The following is a 10713-nucleotide window of genomic DNA, read 5'->3' as shown; positions in this document are numbered from 1 at the left end:
AGATGTTGTTAAGACCAATTATTATCTTGGCTGGTTTTTTCCTGAGTCAAGTTTTAACTGCTGATTTGATTTCATCAACTGAAAGTAATGAGTTTGGTGCTTATGTCAATCCAAATCCAAAAAATATTTGTGTATGTGAAAACCTGTTGGAATTTTTAAAGAGTCAAATACTAATAAATAATAGGAAGGTGAAGAGCTTGATACTTTAACTACTTGTGCAAGTGAGGTTCTAGCAAAATTAGATGAATGTAAACCAGATGATCTTGCCTGTGAATGTTGTGCTTTACAAAGTATGAAACGTGACTGTTATGGATTGTGTCCAAATACTGCTTCTGGTAACTTCTTAGCTGTTTTGTATGATGATTGTGAAACCATGAATGATGTTAATGCTTGCAACCTTCCATTTAAAAAGCATGATACCCATGTTGCCAAATTTCTCAGACCAAATGCAAGAATCCCAGTTGAGGATAAAGAGCCAGATTTTGTGCTTCAATCAGTTCTTGAGAACAACACAAATACAACTAATACAACTATTGTCAGTTTCTTGGAACATAAACATGATCTTGAGGAAGAATTTAGTAACCATACAGTTGCAAACAAAACTTTGTTAGATAGAACTCACACAGCAAACAACACTTTACCTCTTGAAAGTTCTGGTGCAAGAACACAAATCTTACAATCAATGGTTCTGGTTCTCATTGGTATTTTCACAGCTCGTTTGGTTTGCCATTTATTCTGAGTTATAATGAGTCTAAGTTAAAGTTTGATGTTGAAAAACATAGGTGGTAGTTTGGTGTTGTTTTTTTCGTTATAGAACTATAGGGGTTGTTGCTTTTGTCTTAAAAATATTTATTTAGATATAATTCTTTCATTAATTTTCTTCATCCATCCATTGTAAAGTCTTCATGATACCTTCTTCTAGATCAACTTTTGGTTTGTACCCTAGTATTTCTTTAGCTTTTGTTATATTGTGGTAACGGAATGCACAAACAACTTTGACTCTGAATGGTGTCAAACCTGGTTCTTTACCTGATAATTTTGAGAAAAATTGTGATAAATAACCTGCAACAATAGCGACTGGTCTGTTTAGAACGATATTGTATTTTTCAACGTAACCATCAGCTTTCCAAACAGTACGGGCTAAAGTCCAGAAATAAGTTGGAGCATCATTTGTAATAAAGAATTTCTCACCACCAACGTTCTTTGCAGTAGCTGGATCCAATAATTTTTGAGCAGCCAAAACATGAGCATCTGCAACATTACCAGCATAAGTCCAATCAAATAAATTATTATTATCACCAATTTGGAATTTAGATTGACCTAGTCTTGCAACACTTCTTAGGCCTGGAACTAATTGACGATCACCTGGTCCAAAGATACCAGCTGGACGTAAGGCGACTGTTAGGAAATCATCTTTAAATGAATTTGCATCTAAAACGTATTGTTCTGCGATGGCTTTTGTTTCATTATAACCATCCATTGGGACATCAGGTATTGGCCATGATTCATCTGCATTATAAATATCTTGACCATTGAAAATAACACCTGCTGAAGAAGTGTAAACAAGAGCTTTAACGCCCATTTCTTTCGCACATTCCACAAGATTTTTAGTACCCAATATGTTGACTTTGATATAGATTTGTTGATCTAAACCATGCATTGGGGAGGCTGAATGAACAATAACTGAAGTATTACTTTCCTTGATGGCCTTCTTAACATCATCGGGAGAGGTTAAATCACCTTTATGGAAATGAATTTCATCTGATTTGAATGTGAATGCTGATGGTAATTTTTGTGGGAGTGGACGTATATCAAAGACGTGAATTTCTGGTCTTGGTGTCAATTCATAGAATTGCTGTATCAAATGAAGCCCAAGAAACCCTGAGCCACCGATTAAAAGAACGGAATCTAAAGACATGATGAGTGGTTGAGTATAATGAATGCAATTGATTTGGAAAAGTTGTTTTGATAATACGATTTTCTCGTTTATTCGTTTGATCTTATTTTCTTCGCGATTTTTCACTTTTTTACCCTACAATGGAAGGTCATAAACTTGATCATCGAACAATGATGATGAACTTTAAAAAAACTACAAATGAATGTCCCAATGCATTAAAAATCTTTTAAATTATTCAAAAAGTAAAATAAGTCTTGAAATGTGCAACTTTTTGTTCATTTATATCAGCAGATTTGTAGCCTAATGGCTCAGCATTAGGAAATCTAAATGTGAAATCTGAACTTGGTGGACGGGTATCTTGATTCACAACTGATCCACTAAATGAAAATTGTTTAGGTCTTGGTGATATTTGGGTATCTCGTTTCTGTAGTTGTGTGTTTTCTGTCTGTATGGTTGATTCTGGAGAGAATGATGCAGTTGTAGGTTTTGGTGCGAATGAAAATAATGGTTTGGAATTGAAAGTTGGTTTTGGTTCTGATGGATTTTCGGTTGGTATAGGTGGTTTATCTTGTTCTTTTGGTGGTTCTGGAGCTTTGAAAGAGAATGATGGTACTTGAGGTTTTAGAGCTTCTTGTTCAGGTTCATCAACTTCAATTTCTTCAACTGATTGATCAGTGGTATCATTCAAAGATATAGATTCACGTAGTGAGGAAGATTTTGCAGGTTTATATTTGTTAATGTTTGGTAATTCAGGTTGTGGTGCAGCGGATAATGATTTCTCAAGTTGTTCAAATGCTGTTGGTTTACGGCTAGCAGGCTTTTTAGTCTTTTTATGGGATGTTGAGATTGTAGCATATGGGTTACTATAATCCACTTTTTTCTTTGATTGAGTATCCTGTTTCTTTTCATTTGATTCCTCTGTAGTTTCATGATTCTCAATAAATGATAATAAAGCTGATGCTGTATTACTCAACTTCTTCTCTTCTTTTGGTGGTTCCACGTTAGCCTCAGTTGAAACTTCTGGTTTATCTTCCTCTAGCATGAAACTTGATTCTTTTAATCTTGAAGTTCTATAAGGGGACGGAAATCCTGAAAAATCAAATACACGTCTCTTACGTGAACTTGTTATATTGGAGCTAGCAACTGAATTATCAAATGAATTTTCAGCACTAACAGTTGTGTTATATGTAGCTTTGAAAGATGGTGTATTTTTAACAGCTGACTCGGTGTTTTTTGGTTTCAAGATTTCTATTTGATCCTCAGAATTGAATGATTCATTTCTTGGAGTTTTTGGGCTTGTTTGAACAGAGTTTGATTTTTCCAATAATGCCCTGACACCTTCTAATTCAATTTCTGACAAAGGCTCAGTACCTTTCTTTGCAAAAAAATCAGCTAGTCTAGCGTTTGGTGAATCTTTAATCTTCTGATGTTGCATTCTATGGAATTCATCAATTGGATTCTTTGGGGTTTGCTGTATTGAAGAAGGAGGGATTGAGTTTAATTCAGATGCAAAACTGGCATCAGAGTCATCACCTATAGTGCTTTCATTTTCACTCAACCAAGCACTTGGAGAAAACATTTGTTTAACTTTGCTAAATATACTTCCAGGGGTCTTGAGGATCTGTTAGTATCTTTTAGTTTCATCAGAGATCCTTGATTGATCACTTACCTTTGGTGCAACTCTGGATGCGTTTGGAGTGCGTAATCCTGAACCTCTAGCGTAGGGAGACCTTAAATGGTCATTATTGAGGTTGTTTCTGAACACTCTTCTTTGATTGCTCATTCTTTTTGATGGAATTGAATGATCTTGAAGGTTAAAACTACCTGTAACAAATTATGTTTCAAGTACTTCAAAGTGTAAACATCAGAATTTTTTCTATGGCTGGCTTACTTGCGGGTAAACACCGAATTCGCGAGACTATAAACTACATAAATAAAATCACGTTAAAGATACAATTAGTAATGTTATATTAGATGTTAATGCTGTTTCTAGTCTTGTCTATTAATCAAAGTGCTGGTATTAGTTTGTTTCTGGTAAAAATTTCCAGTTTTTACCTTCATATGATGCATAACAAAAGAATTCATTACTTAACCCATTGGCATGTTCTGGGATGAAAGTGGTTGGTCTTGCATCTGGGTAATTCTTACGGATAATATCCTTCATTCTTTCACCTGTACATGAAAGCAAACGGTATTGTAACTCTCCTGTTTTGGTCTTCAATGATCTATCAGGATGTAGTAAAGCATGAGCAGTTTGTGCAGATTTAGTTTGACAATCATCTTGTAAGAATGGGGGATCAATCAACAGACGGTGTACTTTTCCTTTAATTTCTGGGAGAATATCTAGTGGGTTGTTGTAATCATAAAATCCAAAACGTTGAGGGTCTAGAACTTTGAATCTTTTATCATATTCAAACAAGTAGATGTTTTTAGTTGGAAGTGTGGATGGGTCTCTCTTTTTGATAGCAGCATATACTGAAGGAGCACTTACAACACAAACAACAGTGTCTTCATCGGCACCCTCGAGTAATTCATCAGCTAACAAATTAGCAGTATCATCAGAGTACTTTATATATTGTTAGTATAACAGCTCAGTGCATATCCTTTATTCGACTTACCCAAAACTGTGAAAGACCCCAGTCTTCTTGGAATAGTTCCATACCTTTCTCCTCCAAAACTTTATTCATTTGTGTCTCTTCATACTTGTCTTGAGCAACTTTTTGAAGTCTTTCAAATTCTTCTTGACGTTGTTCCTCTTCTTTAGAAAATTCTAACAATGCAGCTAAAGTACTAGCAGAAAGCTTTCTGAAAAACGGAAAATAAGGTCAATAATAATTCCAAACCCAATAAATACATCCATAACTTACAAATCGTCATCTTGATCAGCCATTTTGGTTCTGTAATCGATGAATATGCCAACTTTTAAACCACTGACATCATTGACGCTCTCTCTTTTTGCTTTGACTAATAAAAAAATTTAAAAAAAAACATATTTTTTTTCATCGCCAAGGCCACTACTTTTCACGGGAAGTTTTGGCAGACGATTAATTATGATGACTTAAAATTTAAATATTGAGGTCAAAAATGGTGATTTTTGCATAAAAAAGGCATTAAATGATTTTTCTGAATTTTGATTTTATAAATTCATGCTTATCTCAAATTTTTCCAAAATATAATTTTTAATTATTATAGAACCTGAGTTATAATTAAAGTATTCGAGGTCTATAAAATCTAGTAAAAATTCAAAAAAAAATTGAATTGTCTAAAAATGATACCAGAAGGTACACTAGGCTGAACTTAATACTATATAACTAAATGATCTCAGAAAATTACTACTTAAAGGTTAGGAACTTGAAATTTACTAAATTAGCTAACAAAAACTGGTTCGCGCAACAATTTGTTTACGATGCGCTGGTATAAACAAAATCAAAGCAGGTCAAAAACATCAAAACAAAGTTGATTACGATTGGGAAAAGATATCTCCTGGAACTCAAACAATGGTGTGTATTTTTACTTAGGCATATAATAAGTAACAACTACTAACACATACAAAGAACTCTGTCCACAATCATGCTGTGAAACAGATCAGTACGTTGCGTAAAGATTTAGTCCAATTTGAATCAAATATATCAACAGCTCCATTATCTCTTTTAGGTAAGCATAAACTTCAAAGCTTTTGACTTCTCAAAGATCTAACATATTCTAGGATCAATAGCAGCAAACCTCACAACTCTTTCCAAAACCATTGATGAATATGAAACCCTTGCTAAAAATGAAACAATCCCAGAAAAACAAGAAAAGGCTAAGATAAAATTACAAACTTTTAGAACTGATATACAGGAGGCTCGTTCAAAATATCAAGAATTGAAGCGTAAGAAGGACGAATCATCTGAAGAAGCCAATCGATCAGAATTGTTGAATCGTCGTCCTCATGGTCATGGTACTAATGGTCAAACTTCTGCCAATCCATTTGATACTGAAACATCATCAAGTAGTGGTTCAGGACTTACATATAACCAAGGTCTACACAAAGAAAGAGACACACTGTCAAGGGGTAATCAACAACTAGATGAGATTCTGGAAATGGGGAGAGAAGCTTATGAAGAGCTAGTTGCCTCTAATCAAATGTTGAGAAGGTTTCAGGAAAAAATTACAGGTTCATTAATTACATTAGGTGTTTCTCAAGAAACTATAAGAAGTGTGGAAAGAAGAGCATTTCAAGATAAATGGATTTTTTATGGAGGTGCTTTTGTAATGTTTGTTTTGTTTTATTATATTTTGAAATGGTTTGGACGTTGATGTACACTACACAAGATGAAATTTCCCAACCTAAAAAAATAATTATTTTTAATCTCTATGTACAATAATACTTTCCTTAACTATTTTGTGTAGTAAATGGCACTAGCATTAGCACTTGCCACTATTTGTTGATTTTCACGTAATTGTAATCTATTAACAAATGTCAAATTTTTATAAGTTTCTGTAGTGAAACTTGGTTCCACAATTGCTGGTAATGGTGTAGGTTTTGGAATTCTATTTTTTTTACCATTGCCTAATTGACCATTATCATTACCACCCCAAAATAAAACATCCTTATTACCCAATTTGATAAATGTGTGATCAAAACCTGTAGACCAGGAATCAATATTAATTTTTTCAATTTTCCCAGTTTCTTCATTATAATCTTCAAATTTTGACAGTTCTTTAATTTTAACAGGATCGAATTGTGCATGAACATAATGTCCATTACCTATTTGACCTTTCAAATTATTTCCGAAACCAACAGTAAATGCATCAATTAAAGCATCTTCATCTTCTTCAACTTTGTTATTTTTACCTCTAATCAGCCTAAACATCTTTACTGGATTTATAGTACAAAAACTTGTATCACCACCTGCATGAATATCTATAACGTCTGGGAATAAATCTCTTTTAACATGTTTACTTAACAATTCAACTTTTTTGGGAATTGTAATGAATTCAGTATCATAATTAACAGGTTGACCTAATTGACCAAATGTGTTTTGACCAAATGAAAAAACTTCACCATTTTCATCTAGTGCTAATGTATGATAATTACCCACAGCTATTTTTTTAATGAAACGAGGTTCAATATGATCAACTTTACCTTTCTTATTCTTCTCGATTGAATTGTTTAATAATGTGATTTCATGTAATGTATTTGGAGCTGGAGGTTTATTAAAATGTGAGTATTCAGGAAGACCATATTGACCTTGAGATTTTGGTAATTGATTGAACCCAGTAGCTGCTGAAAAAGCTCGACCTTTATCAGTCAATGCGACTAAATGTTCAGCACCTGTCTCAAAATCTTTAATGGTTTCACCCTTTTGCAAAAGATCTAATGGAACTTTCGTGAAATTTTTAGTTGAAGAAATGAAAGCCCAATTACGTCTTTGTAAACCTTTGAAATCCTGTTGATCTTTGGAACTTTCTGGAATGACCAAAATTTCATTATTTTTATTCAATGCATAGATAGCACCATTGGATATCTTTGCAAATTGTAAACCTTCTCCTTTAATAGTATATTCAGGGTCAGAGTTTCTCTTATAACCGTTCCCCCATTGGATCAAATCACCTTTTGGATCAATAGCCAAAGCAGAATGTTCACCAATAGTTACTTTTTTCAACAATTTCCCATCAAACCAAGGATGTCTTAATGGCCATTTGGTACTTATTGAATTCTTATCACCTGTAATACCATTTGAATTATCACCCCAAATATACAACCCTGGAACCGAGCTATCATTCTTATTAGTGATTACTGGTAATTCTACTACCGGTTTATTCTTCTTTGGAGGAACGAACCCCTCATCTTCTTTATTCAAGTTTGCCCACCAACTTTTGACATTTGGCCATTTTTGATATAGTTCAAACCCACCAAACATTGCACCAATGACCAATACACCTTGAATTAAACCTTTCATTGCCTCAAGTTTTTGGTTCTGTTTCTTGATTTGCTCTTGTGACAATGGTGCCTCACCTTCTGGGTATTCACTTGGATCACGTTTGGCATAATAAGGCTGGGTATTCAATCTATCAGCAAACATTTCAGCTTCATCGATTTGTTCTGGTTTCTTTTTCGAGTCATTGAGGCGTAATGCCGATGAATGAAACCTCGACACTTGATTACGTATCAAGGGTCTTGCCCTTATTGTTCTAAGCATCATCTTTGACGATTCAACCTATGAAATCGCTTAAAATTGTAAGCATCAATCTTTTTCGAAGGCGGCAAGGCAAAAAAAAAGTTGGTGAAGTAGTGGCCCATTTCCAAAAATTTGTCAAAATCTGTGAAAATGACAAAAACCGTTGGCATGTTTTGAACTTTTGAGTCAAACTAATCATCAAAAATCCACACAAATGCTACCAAGGATCGGTATACGGAACTTCTCAACGTTTAGGCCACTCAGAGCCGTCCATTTTGATACCAGAAAGTTTGTGCTACAACTCCAAGATGAAGGCTTTACACCCGAACAAAGTGAAGGAGTTGTACGTATAGTGTCATCAGCATTAGCAGATGGCGTTAATTCAATTGGATCCACATTAGTCACTAAAGAGATATTGTCCAAGATGACATATCAACAAAAAGTTGATTTTGCGAAACTACGTGGTGAATTACAAACTATTGATCGTTCTGAATTCACAGCAATTCAAAGTGAAAATGAGAGGCTACGTAATGATTTAGAGAAATTGAGAACTAGAATAAGGGAAGAGATTACTAAGAGTAATGCTGGTGTTAGATTGGATTTGAATTTGGAGAAGGGTAGAATAAGAGAGGAAGGGTCTCAACATGAATCTCATATAAGTGAAATCAATACCCGTATTGATCAAGAAGTTGCCAATATGAAGATGCAAATTGATGGTGTCAAGACTCAAGTTATGCAATGGTTGATTGGTGTTTGTACTGGTACATTCGCTTTAGTTTTAGCTTACGTTAGATTATTAACCTGAACGAAAAATGATTAAAGGAAAAAACTCTATTTATTAAATGTCAAAATGTAAAAAGAACTAAAAACAGTACTTAAAAGAATAATTCTTTCAAGATTCTAGCGGTATCATCTGGGCTGTTGACAGCATGACCAATAGTTCTTGGATCTTCGTAAATTTCGTAATCGTTACCACCTTTATAAGATTTATCACCAAAGAAATGAATTTCTTTGAAACCTTCTTGTTCAACATGTTGTAAGGCATAAGTTTTATCCCAACCAGTTGGGAAAACATCAAATGAGATTTGACCACCAATAGAGTAAGTTAAAGCAACATCTGGGAATTTGTCTTTTAAAGCTTGAACAAATTTTTCTCTAATTTTATGTTCTTTATCATATTGTTCAAATTCATTTCTTTCAGCAGTGGAAGCATTTCTACCAATTGGTGAAACATTAATCATACCATTTCTGAATTCAATGAAAGTACCACGTCTTTTTGGTAAGTCAATGTTTGCTAAATAACCCAAGATGAATTTAGCTAATTCATTGTATTTTTCTTCACCAATCCAACCAATAAATGATTGAGAAGCTAATTGTTGACCCAATTTATAAGCAGTTAAACCGTTTTCAGAGAAACAGTAGTCAAATTCATTCAAGACATTTGCACCTAATTGTTCAACTTGTTTTTGTAAATCAGAACCACCAACAAAACCGATAACAACTTTTTTTCTCAAGTCAGCTAATAATTGTTTGAATTCTGGTGAGATGGTTAATCTAGCTGGGGTTAAAGTACCATCGACGTCGAATAAGACTAAGGTATCTGGTTTTTCTTTGTGTTGGAATGACATATTGAATGATAAGAACTACGTTCAAAGAGTTTCGAAAAAGTGGTTTACGTGTTTACAATTTGAGATTTCCATTCATTTTTATACTTTTTTTTCTTGTATTTTTTTTTTTTGATTTTCTTTTCGACGAAGAAACGCGTGTCGATTTCATCGAAGACTGTACATTTATTTTGGAATGGGTTATAAGTTTTAAGAATTCCAACGTGAAGAAGTGATATCGATTAGTTAATTAAAAGGTGTTCTGGTCGTAATGGACATCTAATAGTGTGTTTTTAGGTACAAAAGTGTACCATTTCACCTATACGTTCATAAGCTGTTTAGATGTGTCTGCGTGGCTCCTGAGAATTTATTTTTGACATAATCACCGTGTCTAAAATTGACCCATAAACAGATCTCGAAACCTTGTTATTAATAGCAGGATCAGTTCACATGAGAAGTAGAAATAGCTAATAGATGGACATTCAGGCTAAGGTACAAGGTGTTAAAACAGTATGAGAGTATTACTTTGACATCTCATTCTTCTCGTGGTGATCGAATTCAAATTCTTTTGATTGTTTTGGTGCCTGATTGACACCGGAAAATCTTTTGGCTGGAAAAACGCCAGAGGTGAAGAATGAACAATACCGAAGGCTTTTTGAGATATGATGGAGATTGATTGTATTTGATACGATTGTGTAGCAGCAATTAACGGATTTGGAAAGAAAACCATTTGTTCTGACTTATAGAGCCCGTGTTCTTGTTGTATATTGGTTAGTTGATATGGATTTGAACTTAGTAATGGTGTAGCATGTTGAAGACGCTTCTCTATAAGAATCATCAACGCGACCAAATCTTCACCATAAACGCAAAAAATAGTGTGAAGAATGAATACTTTTTAAAACTTGTTCAGTATCGCGATCATTAGTCAGCTCCTCAACTTGAGAATCAAATGGCGAGCAAGATCATGACAAATGATATTCATAAATCACACCATCATGAAGCTTTATTTAATGAGGAGTATTATAGCTGTAATTTGTTATGTAATGAC

The 10713-nt window shown here is 34.0% G+C and overlaps 8 protein-coding genes across 8 annotated transcripts; 3 read left to right on the top strand and 5 right to left on the bottom strand.

The window, feature by feature from the left end:
- Positions 1–2: 2 nt before the first annotated feature.
- Positions 3–739, top strand: WICANDRAFT_65465 (uncharacterized protein; the record flags this gene model as incomplete). The annotated part of the gene is made up of 2 exons (XM_019183915.1): positions 3–131; positions 185–739. 2 exons carry the CDS (start codon positions 3–5, stop codon positions 737–739), a joined length of 684 nt encoding a protein of 227 aa, XP_019036413.1.
- Positions 740–871: 132 nt separating this feature from the next.
- ERG26 (sterol-4-alpha-carboxylate 3-dehydrogenase (decarboxylating)) lies at positions 872–1918 on the bottom strand (the record flags this gene model as incomplete). Its single annotated transcript, XM_019182378.1, has 1 exon — positions 872–1918. The coding sequence occupies one exon, from the start codon at positions 1916–1918 to the stop codon at positions 872–874; it is 1047 nt and encodes a 348-aa protein (XP_019036412.1).
- On the bottom strand, positions 1914–3735 carry NUP60 (FG-nucleoporin NUP60). Its single transcript, XM_019186608.1, has one exon. The coding sequence runs from the start codon at positions 3474–3476 to the stop codon at positions 2133–2135; it is 1344 nt and encodes a 447-aa protein (XP_019036411.1). The 5' UTR covers positions 3477–3735; the 3' UTR covers positions 1914–2132.
- A 144-nt stretch (positions 3736–3879) lies between these two features.
- EFM5 (protein-lysine N-methyltransferase) lies at positions 3880–4805 on the bottom strand. The gene is made up of 2 exons (XM_019186607.1): positions 4516–4805; positions 3880–4463 (listed from the first exon to the last, which is right to left on the bottom strand). Exons 1-2 carry the CDS (start codon positions 4582–4584, stop codon positions 3918–3920), a joined length of 615 nt encoding a protein of 204 aa, XP_019036410.1. The 5' UTR covers positions 4585–4805; the 3' UTR covers positions 3880–3917.
- Positions 4806–5165: 360 nt separating this feature from the next.
- Positions 5166–6196, top strand: BOS1 (Bos1p; the record flags this gene model as incomplete). The annotated part of the gene is made up of 4 exons (XM_019183914.1): positions 5166–5178; positions 5354–5397; positions 5452–5551; positions 5604–6196. The coding sequence occupies 4 exons, from the start codon at positions 5166–5168 to the stop codon at positions 6194–6196; spliced, it is 750 nt and encodes a 249-aa protein (XP_019036409.1).
- An 80-nt stretch (positions 6197–6276) lies between these two features.
- Positions 6277–8082, bottom strand: FMP25 (Fmp25p; the record flags this gene model as incomplete). The annotated part of the gene is made up of 1 exon (XM_019182392.1): positions 6277–8082. One exon carries the CDS (start codon positions 8080–8082, stop codon positions 6277–6279), a length of 1806 nt encoding a protein of 601 aa, XP_019036408.1.
- A 193-nt stretch (positions 8083–8275) lies between these two features.
- FMP32 (Fmp32p) lies at positions 8276–8866 on the top strand (the record flags this gene model as incomplete). Its single annotated transcript, XM_019182415.1, has 1 exon — positions 8276–8866. The coding sequence occupies one exon, from the start codon at positions 8276–8278 to the stop codon at positions 8864–8866; it is 591 nt and encodes a 196-aa protein (XP_019036407.1).
- A 70-nt stretch (positions 8867–8936) lies between these two features.
- Positions 8937–9689, bottom strand: SEC53 (phosphomannomutase SEC53; the record flags this gene model as incomplete). Its single annotated transcript, XM_019182438.1, has 1 exon — positions 8937–9689. The coding sequence occupies one exon, from the start codon at positions 9687–9689 to the stop codon at positions 8937–8939; it is 753 nt and encodes a 250-aa protein (XP_019036406.1).
- Between the last annotated feature and the right edge of the window lie 1024 nt (positions 9690–10713).

The sequence above is a fragment of the Wickerhamomyces anomalus genome, assembly GCF_001661255.1.
Source record: "Wickerhamomyces anomalus NRRL Y-366-8 unplaced genomic scaffold WICANscaffold_7, whole genome shotgun sequence".
Classification (NCBI taxonomy): Eukaryota; Fungi; Ascomycota; class Saccharomycetes; order Phaffomycetales; family Wickerhamomycetaceae; genus Hansenula; species Hansenula anomala.
Note: the sequence above shows the minus strand (reverse complement) of the source record. Positions and strands in the feature narration are given on the sequence as shown.